The sequence below is a fragment of the Oncorhynchus masou genome, chromosome 32, assembly GCF_036934945.1.
Source record: "Oncorhynchus masou masou isolate Uvic2021 chromosome 32, UVic_Omas_1.1, whole genome shotgun sequence".
NCBI classification, from domain to species: domain Eukaryota; kingdom Metazoa; phylum Chordata; class Actinopteri; order Salmoniformes; family Salmonidae; genus Oncorhynchus; species Oncorhynchus masou.
Genome location: NC_088243.1, coordinates 64,093,392 through 64,117,537, shown reverse-complemented (window position 1 = coordinate 64,117,537; position 24,146 = coordinate 64,093,392). Strand labels below are relative to the sequence as shown.

The following is a 24,146-nucleotide window of genomic DNA, read 5'->3' as shown; positions in this document are numbered from 1 at the left end:
GTTGGAGAAATTACAGCCCTTTTTCTTGCTCACACACACAGACACACACGATCACGTGTTTTGACGTTACATGAGATGGCTAGGGACCACAGGTGTCACCGAGCCCTGAGGAGAGCAGCTAACAATTGACTCCTTGCTCCGGGCAGATTGTCCCTCCGCGGGCCTCTGTAGTTCACATTACATCACTGACTTCACCCTTGATTAGAAAAAGGCTCCATCTTTCGCAGCTTAGGCAGGATGTGGACATAAAATCCAGCACTGAGCGAAAATCAGGTCCTCCCAGCATCTCCAAGGCCTGCGGTTCCTTGGCCCTGCCAATGAGACAGGGGATCTGAATGGAAAGAACGGGGGCCATTGTGAGGAGGGATTAGTGTGTGAGAGAATATGCACTCATACTTAACGTTAACTTATGAGGCCACACGTTTTTATTACACAGCTGTTACCTCACCAACCTCGCCAGTTAGAATGTGAGAAGAATCATGCACAGTCCATTTCTGGAATGGTCATTGTATTCGGAATAGAACATTGACTGTAAATCCTGGAGTCAGGTCAATATTTTGACTAATAGGGCGTTTTAAGGACATTTGAGTAACTTCTCTTGGACTCAAGTGAACTTGAACTCGGAGCTCTGATCTTGAAGGATTTTAAATGAAATGGACTTGGACGGTTTCCGTTATTTTCTTTATCACTTTTTCCTCATAGTGAAAATCAAAGGGAAGAAAGACTTGAGCTGTGTTCCAGTAGTATCAAATAGCTGCCTTTCCTTGCCTCCTCTCCTTCATGACCACTGATCCAAAAGTACCTGAAAGGGGAAAGCAATATGATGAAACCTATCCAGTCATTTTACCTATTATGGGTCATGAAGGAAATTATAGTTGGAAAAGGCTCTTGTTTAGAGTTTTGGGACGCAGCCTCGGACAAAGTAGTTGCACTCCGATATGATCATTAAACTGAATTCCAGATAAAGTTGGCTAATTTCTGCCCACATCCTAACGCAGGAAGCGCAAGTTGCGCTGGCACTAAGCGTATGGAATGCATTCAGACCCTATTCAGAAATCCCCATGTGATCCACGGAGCCGTAACCAGGCGTGGCAAGCTGTTGACCAGCTAACTGGCTGAATCCCATCCAATTTATCAGTGCTACATATGGGAGTCATGTGTGAGCATATTAAAATGCTGTTTCTATGCATCCGTTTTTCGCTACTCCCGAAACAAAGGGAACGGTTGCATTCAGTTTGGAAAAGAAAAAGAATAAAGCTTTGCTCTCTCCTGTTATGAAGGCCTCTTTTGGAGAAAATGGTTCTCACCTGATTATTTGAAAGAATCGAAAAAAAAACTGCACTTTTTGTCTTTTTGGAGAGAACATTCTCGTTTTATTAGCATTCTGACACAGAGTGGAAAATATGCAGGTACCAATAGCAAGCCTAACTAAGAAAAGTATCTAGAACACTGGGTGCTAAAGAAGCAAAACAACAACGTAACAGCCAAAAAGACTGCTGAAAATGCAAATGAGCGTGACTGAAGCTAGTTCCTACAAGACAGTTACTAAAGCCTAGTAAATGACTGTGTATTTACCTTACATGTAAATACACAGTCATTTACTAAATCAACAGTCCTAGGGGGAGCGTAACTTTGAAAGTTCCTTCATTTGGTACTGTGCATCACCTACAAATCTAGTTCTTAAATGACTGTATCAGTTTAGATTGATGGATTGTAAATAGAAGCATTAGTACACATCACCTCTCAACACGTTGCTGTGATTGGACTTTTAACACCTGTCTTGTGATTGGCTCACACGGCCTAGTCTTGTTTCAGGACTAGGCTGCTTCTCGACAGCGCTAGGAGTCTCTCTCCTCACCCCGCGCTGCTGCTGCAACTCATCTGCTAAATGAGTTTCCTTATGCCCAAGTCTGGCCCGGGAATCCTGCTCTGTAATTGGTTGCCCCCCACCCCCTCTTTCTTCCCTCTGTGCCTTGGGACGGCTGTAAACTAGTCAGTCTTTTTACAAGGGAAGTTCAGGGGAATGGTCAGTGTCAGCGGGAGACGATGGACCCGCTACTCCTTTCCTCCTCTCTCCTTTTAATCCCCCTACTCTCTCCCCTCCACTCACCCTCTTCCCCCACTCCTCCACCTCTGTTTTAATCCCCTACTCTCTCCCCTCCACTCACCCTCTTCCCCCACTCCTCCACCTCTGTTTTAATCCCCTACTCTCTCCCCTCCACTCACCCTCTTCCCCTACTCCTCCACCTCTGTTTTAAGCCCCCTACTCTCTCCCCTCCACTCACCCTCTTCCCCCACTCCTCCATCTCTGTTTTAATCCCCTACTCTCTCCCCTCCACTCACCCTCTTCCCCCACTCCTCCACCTCTGTTTTAATCCCCTACTCTCTCCCCTCCACTCACCCTCTTCCCCCACTCCTCCACCTCTGTTTTAAGCCCCCTACTCTCTCCCCTCCACTCACCCTCTTCCCCCACTCCTCCACCTCTGTTTTAATCCCCTACTCTCTCCCCTCCACTCACCCTCTTCCCCCACTCCTCCACCTCTGTTTTAATCCCCTACTCTCTCCCCTCCACTCACCCTCTTCCCCCACTCCTCCACCTCTGTTTTAATCCCCTACTCTCTCCCCTCCACTCACCCTCTTCCCCCACTCCTCCACCTCTGTTTTAATCCCCCTACTCTCTCCCCTCCACTCACCCTCTTCCCCCACTCCTCCACCTCTGTTTTAATCCCCTACTCTCTCCCCTCCACTCACCCTCTTCCCCCACTCCTCCACCTCTGTTTTAATCCCCTACTCTCTCCCCTCCACTCACCCTCTTCCCCCACTCCTCCACCTCTGTTTTAATCCCCTACTCTCTCCCCTCCACTCACCCTCTTCCCCCACTCCTCCACCTCTGTTTTAATCCTCTACTCTCTCCCCTCCACTCACCCTCTTCCCCCACTCCTCCACCTCTGTTTTAATCCCCCTACTCTCTCCCCTCCACTCACCCTCTTCCCCCACTCCTCCACCTCTGTTTTAATCCCCTACTCTCTCCCCTCCACTCACCCTCTTCCCCCACTCCTCCACCTCTGTTTTAATCCCCTACTCTCTCCCCTCCACTCACCCTCTTCCCCCACTCCTCCACCTCTGTTTTAATCCCCTACTCTCTCCCCTCCACTCACCCTCTTCCCCCACTCCTCCACCTCTGTTTTAATCCTCTACTCTCTCCCCTCCACTCACCCTCTTCCCCCACTCCTCCACCTCTGTTTTAATCCTCTACTCTCTCCCCTCCACTCACCCTCTTCCCCCACTCCTCCACCTCTGTTTTAATCCCCTACTCTCTCCCCTCCACTCACCCTCTTCCCCCACTCCTCCACCTCTGTTTTAATCCTCTACTCTCTCCCCTCCACTCACCCTCTTCCCCCACTCCTCCACCTCTGTTTTAATCCTCTACTCTCTCCCCTCCACTCACCCTCTTCCCCCACTCCTCCACCTCTGTTTTAATCCCCTACTCTCTCCCCTCCACTCACCCTCTTCCCCCACTCCTCCACCTCTGTTTTAATCCTCTACTCTCTCCCCTCCACTCACCCTCTTCCCCCACTCCTCCACCTCTGTTTTAATCCCCTACTCTCTCCCCTCCACTCACCCTCTTCCCCCACTCCTCCACCTCTGTTTTAATCCTCTACTCTCTCCCCTCCACTCACCCTCTTCCCCCACTCCTCCACCTCTGTTTTAATCCCCTACTCTCTCCCCTCCACTCACCCTCTTCCCCCACTCCTCCACCTCTGTTTTAATCCCCTACTCTCTCCCCTCCACTCACCCTCTTCCCCCACTCCTCCACCTCTGTTTTAATCCTCTACTCTCTCCCCTCCACTCACCCTCTTTCCTCACTCCTCCACCTCTGTTTTAACCCCCTACTCCTTCCCCTCCCCTCCACTCCCCCTCTTTCCTCACTCCTCCACCTCTTTTTTAACCCCCTAATCCTTCCCCTCCCCTCCACTCCCCCTCTTTCCTCACTCCTCCACCTCTTTTTTAACCCCCTACTCCTTCCCCTCCCCTCCACTCCCCCTCTTTCCTCACTCCTCCACCTCTTTTTTAACCCACCACTCCTCTCCCCTCCCATCCCCCTCTTTTTCCCTCTCCTCCTCTCTCATTTTGAACCCTATCAGAGAATTAATTAGCAGACGAAGGGTGTCTGGTTCCAGTTTGCAGCCCAGGTGGCTGATGGGAATCCCAGATCCAGCATTCGAATTGATGACAAGGGCCTGTTAGATGAACACAGCCTCAATCTGACCTCTCACAAAAAATGTACCACTCTGTAGGTCTGGGAAGGAGAATGGGCTCTCTGGAATTGCAATGGGGGTAACTCACAATGATGAGGTTTTTGTCCTTGATAAACTAGCAATAAACTATTACTACTTACTAAATGGGAGATACATCAACTTTATTTTATTTCATCAACTCCATTTTATTGTATCTTGTCAAGATCAAAAGTACCCTTGAAATCACCCTGAAATGAAAGATGTTTTTAGCTTTTGACAAGTCAAAACATAATTCCTCTGTTGAAAAGTAGTAGCTTTTGAAGTTTACCTTTTTCCCTCACTTAGCATCAGACATCAGGAGAGAGTCATCTGCTCTGGTATTGTGCTCAGCACAAACATAAATGTTAAAATCTGTGGCCACTGTTATTCAGTTGTCATACACGTCCAGTCCTCTACTCCAATTACAAAGGACCACTATGGCTTTCACATGTGTACTGGGTTGTACTTGTCCAAGGTATCATGGGATCTATTAGTTGCGCTTATAGAGGAACTCTATAGCCCTAGAGTTCAAAGACCAAGAGAAAGGCCCAAGAGAATACTGCCATTCAGCTCCTGTGAGTTTTTCTTTTCACCCACATGACCATTCTATTCTGAGGGGAGCTCGCTAAGTGATGCATTTGCGATATATTTCACTCATTGAGATTTCTAATATAATAATGTCTAATCTATTAGCCCTAGAATAAGGTATTTGATAAAAGTGTGAATGCACGCAGTGGGTGGTTGTGAACATGAATTTCACTCTCACAAAGAAAGTAGTATGATGTCCCTCTCTTCAGGACTTTGACTAACCATAATCCTTGACCTATGTTAAACATCACGGTCTCGTGTAAAAGAATCCACCCCTTTTTTTCAATTTTGGCCTAAAACTGCCTGTAGCTCAGGACCTGAAGCAAGGATATGCATATTCTTGATACCATTTTAAAGGAAACACTTTCAAAGTGAAACAGTTTGTGGAAATGTTAAATTAACATAGGAAAATAAAATAAACACATTAGATGTGGTAAAAGATAATACAAAGAAAAAGAATGTTTAAAAATACAACTTTTGTACCATCATCTTTGAAATGCAAGAGAATTATTCCAGCACAGGCGCAATTTAGATTTTGGCCACTAGATTACAGCAGTGTATGTGCAAGGTTTTAGACTGATCCAATGAACCATTGCATTTCTGTTGAAAATTTTGCATCAAGACTGCCCAAATGTGCCTAATTGGTTTATTAATAGATTTTCAAGTTCACAACTGTGCACTCTCCTCAAACAATAGCATTATATTCTTTCACTGTAATAACTACTGTAAATTGGACAATGTAGTTAAAATAACAAGACTGTAAGCTTTCTGCCAATTTCAGATATGTCTATGTCCTGGGAAATGTTCTTGTTACTTACAACCTCATGTTAATCACATTACCCTACGTCTGCTCAACCGTCCCGCGGGGGACCCACCGATCCTATAGAGGTTATTAAATAAAGCCTCATAATAAAAAAATCGATAATGAATCTTTCTGCCATTAGAAATAACCAATTATAGCCATTTGTATTTCTTCAGGGTCCTAATGCACTGGTGACTTACACCATTATCAGCGGTGCCGATGACAGTTTCCGGATCGACCCAGAATCAGGGGACCTGATCGCCACCAAGAGACTGGACCGGGAACGTCGTTCCAAGTACTCCCTGCTGGTCCGAGCTGACGATGGAAAGCAATCCTCAGATATGAGGCTGAACATCACTGTCAGTGACGTCAACGATCACACGCCTAAATTCTCCCGTGGAACGTACTCCTTTGACATTCCCGAGGATATGACATCAGGTAAAAGGCTTACTGTCACATGGCGTTGCTTGTAACTGCCAGGTTCTTTCATGCTTACTCAGTGTGAAAGTTCCAAATGAATTTCTGCTGAAGTTTATGCCATTCCACGTGAATGTAGTCTATCTATATCTTAAAGGCTTTTAATGCAGACGTTTTGCTCGTTAGCTAAGTCAACAAAGATTGTAACACTTTATTTTAAGGGTCCATAATAAACCATTTATAAGGCATTTCCAATAAAAAAAATTCACTGTTTATGAATCATTATTCCCATATTTGTAAATGTTAGATATTCACATATGTATATATAGTTCGTTAAATATCCTTTGTTGTGTGCTTGTTCTATTATCAGGTACTGCAGGAATGTCTACCAATGGCATACCCATCTTTTTGTGAGAAATTACACTAGTCACTCAAAACATTTAAAGTATTTCTACATTATAAATGGCAATCACTTTAGATTAGGGACTGCAAAAATAATGATTAGTAAATGGTTTATTCATTTTGGGAGTAATTATTAATAAATGGTGAACAGACAATTTATATATTCTTTATAAATGGTTTATTACAAACCATTAAAATAAAGTGTTACTGGGACATTGAATCTGTTCATTAAACTGTGGTACCTGGAAATATGAAATGTGTTGTATTTTTTTCTATGGCAGTTGAATGAGTTGGAAGGCAGACGTGAGGGAATCCCAATCCAACAATCCAAAAACCCTCTCAAACCCTCACTGTCTGACTGTCTGCTTCTTGACTTGTCAGGCTCCATTGTGGCGGCGATCCTGGCTAGTGACTCGGACTCGGGGATGAACGGCGAGATCACGTACTCCCTGGAGGAGGACGACGAAGACGAGACCTTCCTGCTCAACCCCGTCACGGGGGTCTTCAACGTCACGCGGCCCCTGGACTATGAATCCCAGCAGTACTACATCCTGACCGGGAGGGCCCAGGACGGCGGTGGTCAGGCCAGTTCAGTCAGGGTTTACTTCAACGTCCTGGACGTCAACGACAACCCTCCCATCTTCAATGCCACCTCCTACAGCACTTCGGTCACCGAGAGCCTCCCCCCTGGCTCCAGTATCATCACCGTAGGGGCCAGTGATGCAGATGACGGTATGTATGTCCCTTCTGTCAGTTGCTGATTTCCATAATAGAATAATCTGCCACACCAATGACGTAAACGGATGGTTCATGAAAAATGCAGGTGAACATGGCCCATAACTATTGTTCTATGACATAACACCTGTACTGATCATGTAGTGAAGGCAGTTAGCTAAACATAATATTAAGCCATATATTTATTTTCCATTTGTCATTCCTGTCACATTGGGATCATGTTGTGAAATACGGTCCACTAGGCTTGAGGTACTTGTCAATTTCAGGTGGTTACCTTACACTGCTTCATGCTGTTATAACAGCTCTGCCATCCCTTTCTGACTGCAATTACCGCTCTGACCATACCCGGCCTAATGCTGTTACTGTGACCCACATTCCTGGGGCAGAAGCCTGTCTTGTGTCTCCCAACGTCAAGCTTCTTCTCCTCCACTGTCCACTTGCTCTCATTGACCCTCACTGTCGATAGTCAGTCACTGTTCTCTCTCTGTGTTCTTAACGTGCTCACAACGTTCTCTCTCTGTGATCTCAATGTTCTCTCAGCGTCCCCCCGTCCCTCCACACTAATCATTATTGGTAGCACTCACAGAAGTTCCTCAACCCTTGACCCCTGTAGACGTGGTTGTAACCTAAGGATAGAAGTAGACTTGGCCTTTTTGATAAGGGGTTACCTGTTTTCAGTAATAACGTCTGGAGTGTTGGAAGGTGCTGGGCCGCTTTCCACATGAATATCCCCATGACTTGAATTACAGACGCAAAATGTAAGCTCTTTTTCCCCCGGCTCCAGGTGAGGAACAAGGATTAAGCTAGATTTCAAGGTCTAATAGTTTGCATTTGCGCGGTTTCTGCTGTTAGTTATTTCATTAAAATTAGTGTTTCGACTGTGAGGGAACTCCCCAAATTGTAGAATCAGTAAAGGAGGTGATTTTAAGTTGCTGTGCGATTTCTCTTTTGAAAAGGATTGATTACCCTGCATAAAGGCATCCTCCGTTTGGAGGAAGAAAGTGGAAGGCTGCTGAGACAGGCAATGTGTGGAAATGCATGTTGATAGCGAATATAACATTATAATTCAGACATACAGTATCTAACAGTCATATCTAAACAACCTGGCATCAGTCCAAATGATCTATGCTTGATGTGTTTAAGGTACAGTGCAGTATATCACATGACATGTTCTCTGGGATATTTTAAGGTATTCTAATCCTTCCAGATGAATACTTCTAGACTTGAAACAGAAAGAGCCATTATACTTTAACTACTCCCTACCATAACAAACAGCTGAAGCAAGCACACAAAGCTTCTTCAGAGCTTCACATTTTCTAGTACAAGCAACTAACGCAAGGTAACCAACTCCAAATCTATTGCTATGGCTTGTCTTCCAGGTCCGAATGCCCAGCTACTCTACTCCATCGCATCGGGAGATCCTCAGAGCCAGTTTGACATTACCAAAGCTGGGGTACTCCAGACCAGAAAGGCCTTGGACCGGGAGGCCCAGTCCTTCTACAACCTGGTGGTCATTGTCCATGACCTGGCCCTCTCCCCCATGACTCGCTACACCAGCACGGCCCAGGTGTCCATCATTCTGTTGGACGTCAACGACTGCCCGCCAACCTTCACCTCCCAGAAGAGGACCTATATCCAGGAGAATACTCCAGTGGACACTGTGGTCTTCACGGCCCAGGCCATTGATGCAGACAGTGGGCCCAACAGCTACGTGGAGTACTCCCTGAAAAGCCCCTTTGGGAACAAGTTCAGCATAGGAACTATCGATGGAGATGTGAGGCTGGTGGGCGAACTGGACCGGGAGGAGATGTCCAATTATACATTGACTTTGGTGGCCAAGGATAAGGGCGAGCCGCCGCTGTCTTCAACGATGGATGTCACGATGCTGGTGCTGGACGTCAACGATAATACGCCCAGTTTCTCTCAGAACATCTACGACATCGAGATTGAGGAGGACACGCTGACGGGCTCCGATGTCATCCAGGTGTTTGCCAGCGACGCTGATGAGGGAACCAACGGGCAGATCCGTTTCTCCATCGTTGGGGGTAACATCAAATCTGATTTCAGGATTGACTCGGTCACCGGTTGGATCTCGGTGGCCAAGCAGCTGGACCGAGAGGTGCGGACGTCTTATTCGTTGGTGGTCCAGGCTGCCGACCGCGGAAGCAGCTCGAGGGTGGACCGCGCCACAGTCAACGTTGTGCTGTTGGATGTGAACGATTGCCCGCCGGTGTACGAGCTCTCTCCCTACTCTGTGAACGTTCAGGAGAACGCGGGGAGTCTCCCCAGCAACATACTACAGGTCAGTGAGGTCTTTCACTTTGTTAGTCATTCTAGACAATCATGGTCAAACATTATTGACATTTCTGGACTGGGAATTTAAGTCTCATAAACAAAGCGCCAATTCATATGCCAAGCTTTAGACATTCAACAAGCTAATGGCTTAACTTCATTTCTAGGAATATGAAGCCATTAAGTATGTATGGTATCAGTTTACAAACTTTACATACCATGCATACTTGCTGAGTGGCAAGTAGCCTAGTGGTTAGAGCATTGGACTAGAAACCGAAAGGTTGCAAGATCAAATCCACGAGCTGACGAGGTAAAAATCTGTCGTTCTACCCCTGAACAAGGCAGTTAACCCACTGTTCCTAGGCCGTCATTAAAATTAAGAAATGGTTCTTAACGGACTTTCCTAGTTAAATAAATAAAGAAACATCAAGCATGGTGGTCTTGATTTTGCGAATAGAAAAGGCAATTAAAAAGATAAAGAATGATAGCAATGAGTACTGCTAGTTTCACTCTTTTTTAGATAAAAAAATATTTCTTTAGAAAATTTCTTTGAGATATTACAATCCAAAGTATCAAATTGAAGTGAATGAGAAAGGACCTCTCTACTGCAGCGAGCAGACACACATAGAACCTGTCTCCACTGCAGAGCAGACACACAAAGGACCTGTCTCCACTGTAGATCTGTCTCCCTCCCTGGCGCTCGAGGGCGCCGGGCTTCCCTGCTTTACGCACTCCTGCTACAAACATTACGCGCACCAGCTTCCCTCGTCACACGCATCAGCGATTCATTACACTCACCTGGACTCAATCACCTGTCTTATTTCGTCAGGCTCCCACGCCTCGACTGGATTGTCAGGCTCCCGTGCCTCAGCCGGTACGCCAGGCTCCTACGCGTCTGCTGGTTCGTCGGGTTTCTACGCCCCAGCCGGCTGGTCCAGTGCCTATGCCTCGGCAGGCCCGTCAGGCTAGTCCAGGTGGGACGCCGGGTGGCGCGGGTACTGTCACGCCTACTCCCGCTCTCCCTCCCTGGTGCTCGAGGGCGCCGGGCTGCCCTGCATTACGCATTCCTGTCACCATCATTACGCACACCTGCTTCCCTCATCACGCCCATCAGCGATTCATTGCACTCACCTGGACTCAATCTCCTGTGTTATTTCCTTCCCTATATCTGTCTGTTCCTCAGCTCTGTTCCCCGCTTCAGCATTGATTATAACCCGTTTCAGATGCTGTTCCTGTCCTGTTTCATGTCTGTGCTAAATTAAATGTTCAACTCTCCATTCCTGCTTCTCATCTACAGCTTCAGTTCTTACAAATCAGACACACAAAAGACCTGTCTCCACTGCAGAGCAATCACACAAAGGACCTATCTCCACTGCAGAGCAAATACACAAAAGACCTGTCTCCACTGCAGAGCAGACACACAAAAGACCTGTCTCCACTGCAGATCAGACACACAAAGGACCTGTCTCCAATGCAGAGAAAACACACAAAGGACCTGTCTCTACTGCAGCGTGCAGACACACAAAGGACCTGTCTCCACTATGGAGTAGACACACAAAAGACCTGTCTCCACTGCAGATCAGACACACAAATGACCTGTCTCCACTGCAGGTCAGACACACAAAGGACCTGTCTCCAATGCAGAGAAAACACACAAAGGACCTGTCTCTACTGCAGCGTGCAGACACACAAAGGACCTGTCTCCACTGCAGAGAAAACACAAAGGAACTGTCTCCACTGCAGAGCAAAAACACAAAGGACCTGTCTCCACTGCAGACACAGAAATGACCTGTCTCCACTGCAGACACAGAAATAACCTGTCTCCACTGCAGACACACAAAGGACCTGTCTCCACTGCAGAGCAGACACATAAAGAACCTGTCTCACAGCAGTGAGGAGACACACAAAGGACCTTTCTCCACTGCAGCGGGAAGACACACAAATGACCTGTCTCCACTGCAGGTCAGACACACAAAGGACCTGTCTCCAATGCAAAGAAAACACATAAAGAACCTGTCTTCACTTCAGCGTGCAGACACACAAAGGACCTTTCTCCACTGCAGCGGGCAGACACACAAGGACCTGTCTCCACTGCAGCGAGCAGACACACAAAGAACCTGTCTCCACTGCAGCGAGCAGACATACAAAGGACCTGTCTCCACTGCAGCGAGGAGACATACAAAGGAACTGTATCCACTGCAGCGAGGAGACATACAAAGGACCTGTCTCCACTGCAGCAACCAGACACACAAAGAACCTGTCTCACTGCAGTGAGGAGACACACAAAGGGCATGTCTCCACTGCAGCGGGCAGACATACAAAGGACCTTTCTCCACTGCAGCGGGGAGACATACAAAGGACCTGTCTCCACTGCAGCGAGGAGACATACAAAGGACCTGTCTCCACTGCAGTGAGCAGACATACAAAGGACCTGTCTCCACTGCAGCGAGCAGACATACAAAGGACCTGTCTCCACTGCAGTGAGCAGACATTCAAAGGACCTGTCTCCACTGCAGTGAGCAGACATACAAAGGACCTATCTCCACTGCAGCGACCAGACATACAAATTACCTGTCTCCACTGCAGCGAGCAGACATACAAAGGACCTGTCTCCACTGCAGCGAGGAGACATACAAAGGACCTGTCTCCACTGCAGCGAGCAGACACACAAAGGACCTGTCTCCACTGCGGTTAGCATACACACAAAGGACCTGTCTCCACTGCGGTGGGCAGACACACACAGTGTAGCTTGTCTGTATACTGTTCCTACAAGGAAATGATTTTGCAGCTGTGTGGAAACGGCTCAAACGGCAGTGGGTCGCCACACGAGAACATGTCCCTGTGCCAACCTGATTTGGCCCTCTATCTGTGCCCCGGCGGGCATTAAAGACAGAGCCCATAATTCACTGGCACCACTGGTGTAAAGTACTTAAGTAAAAATACTTTAAAGCACTACTTAAGTAGTTTTTTGTGGTATCTGTACTTTACTTTACTATTTATATTTTTGCCAACTTTTACTTTTACTTCACTACATTCCTAAAGAAAATAATGTACATTTTACTACATACTTTTCGCCGACACCCAAAAGTACTCATTACATTTTGATACAAAAATGGTCAAATTCACACACTTAATAACATCCCTGGTCATGCCTACTAGATCTGAATGGCGGAATAAAAACAAATGCTTCATTTGTGAATTATTTCTGAGTGCTGGAGCGTGACTCTGGTTATCCGTCAATAAAAAAATGTAATAAAAATTGTGTCGTATGGTTTGCTTAATTTAAGAAATGTTAAATGGTTTACACTTCTAGTACATTTTTAGCAATTCCATGAAGTTTTGATACTTAAGTATATTTAAAACCAAATACTTCTAGACTTTTACTCAAGTAGTATTTTAGTGGGTGACTTTCACTTTTACTTGAGTCATTTTCTATTAAGGTATCTTTACTTTTACTCTAGTATAACAATTTGATTTTTTTCCACCACTGACTGGCACTCTCAAATGAGTCCTTTTGGTCTGAAGATTTATGTCCAACCTTACAGCATCTGGAGAGGAGGTTGGAAAAGACCAATATCATATCTGACATTTTTTGGGCATATTTTCAGTAATGTCTGTCCTCTCAGACAGATGTTACAGTCTTACATTTTTCTGATCTCTGAGAAAATCTATTTTTATTGTGTCCATATTAGGATAGCCTCAGAGTCATAAGGAGTGCTTCACTCTGACTTATCCGTCTCATCTTTGCTCTCTAGGTTATGGCCAGGGATGATGATCTGGGTTCCAATGGCCAGCTGAGTTACATGCTAAGTGGTGGGAACGAAGAAGGAGCCTTCAGTCTGTCATCCAATGGTCAGCTGATCCTCACCCATACCATGGACCGCGAGGCTCAGGGGAACTACACCCTCGTCATCACGGCCACCGACTCCGGTAAGAACAGCTGAGACCGTCAATTTATAATCTTCAAGTGTTTCTAGCATTTTGACACGACAGCATGAAGATGGACAGCGACTGTTTTATTAAGTGTTGTCGTCCATTGGTGTCCGAAGTGGCACACCTGTGCCTACCATATTCAACATGTTTAACCCAGTGTCTATCATCTCCTTTAAAAGAGATCCAATATCTGGCAAAGGAAGAGCAATGCTCCGTAGGATGCGTCTCTGTTACATCACATGGACATAGACCCAAGTATCTTAACACAAAGCAAATATTTCAACAAATCATGGAGTTCATTCTTATTTCACACTGTAAACTACGCATTGTTTTGTCATGCAAATGTCAATATAGGAGTATTATCTTTGATGATAAATCGTATAGTTTTGACAGCTAGTTGTCTGTACCTCCAGCGAAACTCCAGTGTTTTTCTTTCATCGCTTGTTCTCCAGCTTCTTTTTAAATAGGTAGCCAATTTGTTTCCACCACTTTTATTTCCATGACTGATCAAAACTAATTGTCTCATGCTCTCTCTTGACTCTCTGCAGCAGACATATGGTGAGCAATACATCAAATCGCAATAAATTGGAACATTGAATCACAATAAAATTACTGTATCAAATCTCAATACATACAGAATCACAATACATATGGTACCGGCACCTAGGTATGATGATAATATGATATTGTGAGGTTCCGGGTAATTCCCAGCCCTAATTATTTCCACGCAAGGTTTTTTAAGTATATCCCAGGAAACCTTGTTGCAGCATTTCATAGGGCCCTTCTCCCTTCTGTTTGTTTGGATACAGTGGTGGAGCTTGTTTTATCCAGATAAAAGGTTAGGTTGTTATTCCATAGAGGTCAGTAAATATGCAGTTTAGCGAGTACATGCGTATCCTCGTCCGAACCAAATCACATGGTATGTAAGTTAAGTATATGTTTCTTTGGTCTACTCTGGCATGGCCGTCATGGTGAAAGGGTGGTTCTGTTTAATTCCTGGACTGACCATGTGACCAGTAGTAATGATGGGTATTTTTGACTTGGCATTGACTTTGGTGAGAAATTTTACAGTAAAGAGATTCACTCTCTGTAGTGTGCTATAATGTTGGCTAGTGTGCATTAGGATAATGGATTATAGTCGGGGCTTCCCCCTTTGCAATGTCTCAAAGGTGTATTGTGTCAGACCCTGGGTGGCATCTTGCCCTAGTGTTTGTTTTGGACATGTGCAAAGGATTTAAAAGCACAATCTATAACTTTAATATCCAGTCAAAAGTACTGCCTCTGCACTTGTCTTTTAAAACTATGGCAGTGACAAAGCCATGAAATGTGACACAACTATACTTATTTTGTTTGATTTATTACTTACAATAGGCTCGAATTCAGAGATTTTGAATATCATGATTAACTACACCATTCTAAACCAATTATGACAATTATTGTGTTCCTTTTGATATCTGCTCCAAAAGTATGCCATTGCTTGAAGCCCTGTTAACAAAGGCAACATATGTTGATAGAACATTTTGGAATTTTTACCAATGAAAATGCAAAAAGAAGGATTTGAGTAGAAAATTGAAAAACCCATAATCATAGTACAGTCGGAATGACCCTGTTGAGGCTGAGGCTAAGACAGGGAGGGAAATGGTTACCCCATTTACTATCTGGCAGGACATCTTTAAGGTAGATGTTGAATATGTTCATTTTAACTCTTTGTTTACTGCAAGACCACTTCTCAAAAAGTTAATTACAGTAGTTTTGGAAAGTGTTTTAATTGCACAATTCAGAACGAGCTGTCGTGTCTAATTGATGATTCCTTTGGGTGACATAAAGTAGGCCTATGATTAGTTATGTGTAGTTAAAATATGGTTGATGTGTGGATCATGGATGGAATTCCACTTCAGGGCTTGTTTTGCTCCTCTGTCTTGTGGCTGACACTCTTTCAGGGTCTGTCTGAGGGTTTCAACGAAGGTAAACTCATTAACCAGTGGCTGAGTGGAATTTCAGGGCCAACTCTGTTGAGTGGAATCTGTCATGAAATGTATGGAAACAGAAGAGCTCTCTGGTCCTGGTTCTCATAATGCTTTCTGGCTGAGGAACAGGGAGTTTGGCACACCCCTGTCAATGTTTGGAACTCTGCGCTCTGGCCCGAAATGTGGCACAAATACAAGTTGCATAAAGGTGTTTTACAAGGAGGCTTGTTGAAAGGAAACTTGAAGATCAGATCCCCTTGCAGTGGAAAGTTGTTGGCATAATTTCTGAGGGAAAAGTGTGACCAAGAGAGAAAGATAACGGGACTGTGGAGTCCCAGGCAACTGTAATAGCTATATGGGGTTTAACATCAAACATCTGGCATCAACTGAAGGAAAATCAGATTTGTAGCCCACTGCTTAGCCACATACCAGTACAAGTTATCCCCCTCATAGAAAAATGTAGGACAATAAAAAATCTGAACACATACAGACACATACAATAGACATTGGACACACACACACGCTACAATATGTTGGCAATGAGTGATACAGGAACTGTTTTACTCAGCCACCACAGTTTGAAAAAACACATTTTCTGTATGACATGTTGGTAAGTTATAGTAGCCGCTAACCTTGAGTATGCATCGTTAACTTTCACAGAGTTGCTTCTCACCAAACAGGAATTTTAGATGTTAGTCCATATGTTTACAGTGCAGTTCATGTATTATCTCAGATTGTTTTGATTGTTTTACATTTACAGTAACACTAGCAGAAGTTCTAAAGTGTTGTGAAGAAGAGAAAAGAAAACACTGATGTGGTTTACTGGTTAACCTTATGTTTTTTCCTTACAGTGGGGATTGAAATGATGGGGGGAGAAGTGTTATAGTGTGGACACTTCATAAATAATTACATTGAATATGTATTGTACTTACCTGCAGTATAGTAGGATTGCTATTCATGTGTGCATGGTTATTATTGGCATTGACATTGACCGTGATGAGGTCATCACCCGGAGACAGATCTGTACAAGGCGACTCTATCACATGTTGAGTTCGCTGTATCTCTTTGCTGTGTTTGTATCGTTTGTACAATGGCTGTACAAAAATAAATAATGAAAAGTAATATACAAATGCATGTGGGCATTCCTTGTCAAGTTACTACACTAACTGTTGATGCAACCTGAAGACATTATACATGCAGTCATTTAGGCTGTCTTGGGAGCCATTCTCTGTTGTGAATGCTTATAGCACAATTATAATGCACGATAGACTACTGCCTTTGTGTAATGCAAGATGACATTGAATGTTAACAAGTTGTGCTCACTCTCATACTGTAGAATGTCTCCATTGTCTAGGTCACGTGCGTGTGGTGAGAACGTCTCCATTGTCTAGGTCACGTGCGTGTGGTGAGAACTTCTCCATTGTCTAGGTCACGTGCGTGTGGTGAGAACGTCTCCATTGTCTAGGTCACGTGCGTGTGGTGAGAACGTCTCCATTGTCTAGGACACGTGCGTGTGGTGAGAACGTCTCCATTGTCTAGGTCACGTGCGTGTGGTGAGAACGTCTCCATTGTCTAGGTCACGTGCGTGTGGTGAGAACGTCTCCATTGTCTAGGTCAGGTGCGTGAGGTGAGAACGTCTCCATTGTATGGGTCACGTGTGTGTGGTGAGAACGTCTCCATTGTCTAGGTTACGTGCGTGTGGTGAGAACGTCTCCATTGTCTAGGTCACGTGCGTGTGGTGAGAACGTCTCCATTGTCTAGGTCACGTGCGTGTGGTGAGAACGTCTTCATTGTTTAGGTCACGTGTGTGTGGTGAGAACGTCTCCATTGTCTAGGTCACGTGTGTGTGGTGAGAACGTCTCCATTGTCTAGGTCACGTGTGTGTGGTGAGAACGTCTCCATTGTCTAGGTCACGTGTGTGTGGTGAGAACGTCTCCATTGTCTAGGTCACGTGCGTGTGGTGAGAACGTCTCCATTGTCTAGGTCACGTGCGTGTGGTGAGAACGTCTCCATTGTCTAGGTCACGTGCGTGTGGTGAGAACGTCTCCATTGTCTAGGTCACGTGCGTGTGGTGAGAACGTCTCCATTGTCTAGGTCACGTGCGTGTGGTGAGAACGTCTCCATTGTCTAGGTCACGTGCGTGTGGTGAGAACGTCTCCATTGTCTAGGTCACGTGTGTGTGGTGAGAACGTCTCCATTGTCTAGGTCACGTGCGTGTGGTGAGAACGTCTCCATTGTCTAGGTCACGTGTGTGTGGTGAGAACGTCTCCATTGTCTAGGTCACGTGCGTGTGGTGAGAACGTCTCCATTGTCTAGGTCATGTGTGTGTGGTTAGAACGTCTCCATTGTCTAGGTCACGTGCGTGTGGTGAGAACGTCTCCATTGTCTAGGTCACGTGCGTGTGGTGAGAACGTCTCCATTGTCTAGGTCACGTGCGTGTGGTGAGAATGTCTCCATTGTCTAGGTCACGTGTGTGTGGTGAGAATGTCTCCATTGTCTAGGTCACGTGTGTGTGGTGAGAACGTCTCCATTGTCTAGGTCACGTGCGTGTGGTGAGAACGTCTCCATTGTCTAGGTCACGTGCGTGTGGTGAGAACGTCTCCATTGTCTAGGTCACGTGCGTGTGGTGAGAACGTCTCCATTGTCTAGGTCACGTGCGTGTGGTGAGAACGTCTCCATTGTCTAGGTCACGTGCGTGTGGTGAGAACGTCTCCATTGTCTAGGTCACGTGCGTGTGGTGAGAACGTCTCCATTGTCTAGGTCACGTGCGTGTGGTGAGAACGTCTCCATTGTCTTGGTCACGTGCGTGTGGTGAGAACGTGTCCATTGTCTAGGTCACGTGCGTGTGGTGAGAACGTCTCCATTGTCTAGGTCACGTGCGTGTGGTGAGAACGTCTCCATTGTCTAGGTCACGTGCGTGTGGTGAGAACGTCTCCATTGTCTAGGTCACGTGCGTGTGGTGTGAACGTCTCCATTGTCTAGGTCACGTGTGTGTGGTGAGAACGTCTCCATTGTCTAGGTCACGTGCGTGTGGTGAGAACGTCTCCATTGTCTAGGTCACGTGCGTGTGGTGAGAACGTCTCCATTGTCTAGGTCACGTGCGTGTGGTGAGAATGTCTCTATTGTCTAGGTCACGTGCGTGTGGTGAGAACGTCTCCATTGTCTAGGTCACGTGCGTGTGGTGAGAATGTCTCCATTGTCTAGGTCACGTGTGTGTGGTGAGAATGTCTCCATTGTCTAGGTCACGTGTGTGTGGTGAGAACGTCTCCATTGTCTAGGTCACGTGTGTGTGGTGAGAACGTCTCCATTGTCTAGGTCACGTGCGTGTGGTGAGAACGTGTCCATTGTCTAGGTCACGTGCGTGTGGTGAGAACGTCTCCATTGTCTAGGTCACGTGCGTGTGGTAAGAACGTCTCCATTGTCTAGGTCACGTGCGTGTGGTGAGAGCGTCTCCATTGTCTAGGTCACGTGCGTGTGGTGAGAACGTCTCCATTGTCTAGGTCATGTGCGTGTGGTGAGAACGTCTCCATTGTCTAGGTCACGTGCGTGTGGTGAGAACGTCTCCATTGTCTAGGTCACGTGCGTGTGGTGAGAACGTCTCCATTGTCTAGGTCACGTGCGTGTGGTGAGAACGTCTCCATTGTCTAGGTCACGTGCGTGTGGTGAGAACGTCTCCATTGTCTAGGTCACGTGCGTGTGGTGAGAACGTCTCCATTGTCTAGGTCACGTGCGTGTGGTGAGAACGTCTCCATTGTCTAGGTCACCTGCGCGTGGTGAGAACGTCTCCATTGTCTAGGTCACGTGCGTGTGGTGAGAACGTCTCCATTGTCTAGGTCAGGTGCGTGTGGTGAGAACGTCTCCATTGTCTAGGTCACGTGCGTGTGGTGATAACGTCTCCATTGTCTAGGTCACCTGCGTGTGGTGAGAACGTCTCCATTGTCTAGGTCACCTGCGTGTGGTGAGAACGTCTCCATTCTCTAGGTCACGTGCATGTGGTGAGAACGTCTCCATTGTCTAGTTCACGTGCGTGTGGTGAGAACGTCTCCATTGTCTAGGTCACCTGCGTGTGGTGAGAACGTCTCCATTGTCTAGGTCACGTGCGTGTGGTGAGAACGTCTCCATTGTCTAGGTCACGTGGGTGTGGTGAGAACGTCTCCATTGTCTAGGTCACGTGCGTGTGGTGAGAACGTCTCCATTGTCTAGGTCATGTTTGTGTGGTGAGAACGTCTCCATTGTCTAGGTCACGTGCGTGTGGTGAGAACGTCTCCATTGTCTAGGTCACGTGGGTGTGGTGAGAACGTCTCCATTGTCTAGGTCACGTGGGTGTGGTGAGAACGTCTCCATTGTCTAGGTCACGTGCGTGTGGTGAGAACGTCTCCATTGTCTAGGTCACGTGCGTGTGGTGAGAACGTCTCCATTGTCTAGGTCACGTGCGTGTGGTGAGAACGTCTCCATTGTCTAGGTCACGTGGGTGTGGTGAGAACGTCTCCATTGTCTAGGTCACGTGCGTGTGGTGAGAACGTCTCCATTGTCTAGGTCACGTGCGTGTGGTGAGAACGTCTCCATTGTCTAGGTCACGTGCGTGTGGTGAGAACGTCTCCATTGTCTAGGTCACGTGCGTGTGGTGAGAACGTCTCCATTGTCTAGGTCACGTGCGCGTGGTGAGAACGTCTCCATTGTCTAGGTCACGTTTGTGTGGTGAGAACGTCTCCATTGTCAGGAACATTGACATGCACCACGTTTGGTCCCATTTATTAAAGAGGAGGACACAGTAAATCCCCCAGCCCATGCCTATGGCGGTGCTTACCATCGCATAGAAATCCCCTCTTTCACATCTCGCCATAGGGCCAAAGTGTGTGTACTTTCTCCCTTTCAGGTCTAAACGACCGCTTAGCAGATAAAGGATTGTAATGAACGTCCCATTTGAATGCAGGATCTTTTATGAATCTGGTCTGAAAACCTCCTAGGTTTCTTAAGTATTTCCAGCGTAGGATTTATCCCTGTTAGGAACGAATGGTCTGGTCATCTTAAAGATGATCTTTGTCTTGGATTATAACTATTGCTTTTTAAAGAGGTTTTTGAGAGATGTCTCACCTCGCCCCTACTGTGCTTTAGTACTTAGCTCAGTAGAATGATTTCAATGGAAAGTGAAGCTAACAAAGTTTGGAGAATTACTGATACGTGTTGTAAAAGCATAGATGGGACCTTGCCAAATCATTGTCCAAAGCTGGCCACAATAAATATTTAATGGGGTCCATTTCTGAAGTCCTCTCCAAGGCAGACTAGTGGCAACACAAGACGAGGCCAAATAAAATATCAGGTTCCTCAAATGAACTTTAACAGACCTGTAACATTCTAGATCAACTCTTAAAAACCGGCGCAGTAACAATGTGGTCTTGCAGGACGTTTTATTTTCCTATGCCTCTTTTTCCACTCCTGGTTTCTGGTCCGCTTAACAATTGCGGGAACTTAATGTTTGTGTAAATAGCTTTAGTGTCTAATAAGTGTTTTAAAGAGGTGGCGTGGGTTGGATGATTAGTGCTTTGCGGCAGCCAGGAGATCCACGTTTTAAAGACCGTGGCTCTCTGTGACTCTGATGCGGTCTTCTCAACCATGATCACGCCACTAACACACAACACAGTTCATCTCAAATAGGTGATTTTCCGCCACAATAATTCCAATAGTGTCTTCTAAGTCGTACTCCATGGGCATTGAAAACCAACGGCATAGACGGCTCTTCAGTTGTTACTCTTTTTCACTTTTGGAAACAGCAGAAAAACATGTCATTTAAAAGACCTGTGGGCCTACTGGGCGACAACAATGTCAAAACCATTGAACAGTTCAGCAAATGAAAAGCGTCATGGTAATAAAAGCACAAAAGGCAAATCACTTCATAAACTCCCAGTACGTGTCCTGCAGTAGGAGAAAATGGCAGTTTGTCTATGAATGGACTTTTCCTGTCTGTCTGCAAACCGCCAACCCCTATTCATAACATAATGAGGGAAAAACATGTTTAACTATTCAGATACAGCACTCCATAAATAACTGAAAGCTCTAGAACATTCCAGGTATCATATGATGAATACTTCTGAGATTGCTGTATTATTAGAAATAGGGTTTTGAAACAGGGAGTGGTCTGTTGTGTATAGCTGGGAATATCCTTTTATATTATCTCGCTCATTAAGTGTGAGAAAAAGCCCTGTTTACTTTGTTACATTTGGCAAACCCAGCAGTGGGATAGCTCGCACCCGACAAACACAGCTTCACCATCCCCATTCAGGCGTGTTGGAGCGGGCACATTAAAAGCAGCTTTGGTCGCAAAGCAACAGGTTCTCAGGAAGAGAAAAATGTCAATGTCGGGCGAGATGGCGGCCAATTCACTGTGAGTAATGATGTGTTTTATTTATGCCGTCCCAAAAGAACACAATCTAGCCGCTGTCCATAAAGCGTAATTAACAGTTTAGCCTTAAACTCCCAGCTACAGATGGCTGTCAGATAAATGTACACATCCATCCTTCTTCCTAAGTCAACCTGTCTGGGGCTTCCAACTTTAATGAACCCTAGAGTTTGGACAACGATGCTATTGTTCTGATGAACCAGGGTGTTCAATGAGAGATCACTCAATGATTTTGAAGGCAGAGATTATCCCCAGAGTCAGTAAGACACCCAAACCCAGCTCTTACCACTGCTCAGACTGGCCAATCCCTGGATGACACAACAACCTTCCTCAGGGGGGTGCAGCCATTTCCTGCAAGTCAACTCCCTGCACAGATCTCAGTGTGTGGCATATGCTCACCAACCAGCTTCAGATAGTTTAATTGTAATTATATGTCTTTTGTACCCCCTCCAGCTCTGAAAGGATGGCCCATGCCACCTTTTCCAGGGCTAATGTGATTTGTCCTCTGGTAATGTACACTAATAAGGTGCTTAGACTCGGCCATATGTTTATGCTAGACAATGCTTACTGGGGAGGGCTTAAGGCCGGCTTACAGGGAAAGCTGTCAGTGTGTGTTTAAGCCAGAGCAGGCAAAGCAGATGGAACACAGCACTCCCAGTGAGTCTTCAGGGCTTGTTATTTTGGACGCTGACACTTAGGGTTATTTAGGGTTCTCCCATTCGCTCATTTGATCCCACCAATAACAAACATTTTAGGCGCGTAGGCTTAAATGCAATAATTGCATATTAGGAAGGAATTGAACATTGTTCTTCTCACGACCACTCCAGTCTCTTCGGTATAATTTAGAAATATCAAATACAGTTATGTTTTGGTCTCAGCTGGCCGAATTGTCATTGAGCGAGCCTAGGGGGAATGAATCATGCTTAAATTGGTATTGCTTTTCTGATTAAATTAAGGTGGTGAGGGATCCTCATACTGCGTTAGTGCTTAAAGTATTTATCTGAGGTGTTGTGTTTCTGCGTGTGAAATGGGCTATGATGACTCAATGTCTCTATCATTGTCTTATTTCTCCCGTACTGTAATGGCTGCCGATGGAATCTACATGGTTATCTGAATACCATCAGCCTGTAGTCTTGGAAATAAAAAGTGAACTATGGAGACAAGTCTCTTGTCAGGACTTAGCTTGGGCTTAGCATGTAGCAAAACTATTGCAGAGCTTGCTGACACCACTAGGAGTCTCGGGGCAATCCTTGTCTTGGAAACAAGGTACCATGAGATAAAATGTTTTCTGATTGAAAGAGCACATTTCTTGTGACCAAACCCCATTTCTTCACGTTGTAATCTCCAAGACATATTTGTATTAAATATATACACTTTATATATACATGTCGCCAAACAATGAGTGGTGTTTGCTGGCAAAACATTTTAGAATCACAGCAAAGTCCCCCAAGTATTATATACAATGTGTCTCCCAAAGATGTGAGCGGTGTTGTTGATATGTCCCGGTGTGAGGTAAATACTGATCTATAAAAGTGTAATCATCAAGACTGGATTGTCAGGTCAGAGCAGCTTTCCTACACTCTTAGAAAAAAGGGTTCCACAAGGGTTCTTTGGCTGTCCCCATACGAAAACCCTTTTGGGTTCCATGTAGAACCCTCTGTAGAAAGGATTCTGCATTGAACCCAAAAGGGATCTTCAAAGGGTTCTCCTATTGGCTAAGCCGAAGAAGCCTTCAAGATTCTAGATAGCACATTTTTTTCTTCGATTAACCCCGGTGGACGAGGATGCTAATGAGGCTCAACTCAAGTCCAATAGAGCAGAGATGATATCTGACATTTCCAGCTCCTCCAGTGTAGTAAACAAGGTTCAGAAGGTTGATTTCAGCCTAGTCTTTTCAGTTGAATCTTATGTTAACTCATTTTTTAAATCATATTTAAGCCTTTTTTCCAGTGGTTGTAATGAAGTTTGGCCCTACCCTGGAGTATCACCGGAGATGACACCAAAAAACATGATGCGGTTTCATACTAGCTCGTAAATAGTGTCAAATACACAGAACTGCTGGTGCAGCAGGAAGAAAGAGCTCTCTGGGAACACGTTTTGTCTATGGAAACAATACTTTGTAACCACAATGAATGGCACCACCACCGGTGCTGCAGACATCCCAGTATAACTTTCCACCAGCTCTCTTTCCATGGCACGATGATGTAATTTGTCATATATCTGCAGGCCAGACAAGGTTTGCTTGCAGCCAAACCTACTGTATGCCTAGTTCTGCCATATCTACCCAGGCTCAAGCCATTGGTCACAAGTGGTGGAAACGTTCACCATTCAAGTCA

General features: G+C 45.6%; 1 protein-coding gene across 1 annotated transcript in view; it reads left to right on the top strand.

The window, feature by feature from the left end:
* Positions 1-24,146, top strand: part of LOC135526460 (protocadherin Fat 4-like) — a 125,255-nt gene that overhangs the window by 78,325 nt on the left and 22,784 nt on the right. Inside the window, exons 3-6 of the mRNA XM_064954853.1 lie at positions 5,844-6,105; positions 6,868-7,218; positions 8,601-9,523; positions 13,269-13,443. Coding sequence (XP_064810925.1) covers positions 5,844-6,105; positions 6,868-7,218; positions 8,601-9,523; positions 13,269-13,443 — 1,711 coding nt within the window. The remainder of the gene's footprint in view (positions 1-5,843; positions 6,106-6,867; positions 7,219-8,600; positions 9,524-13,268; positions 13,444-24,146) is intronic.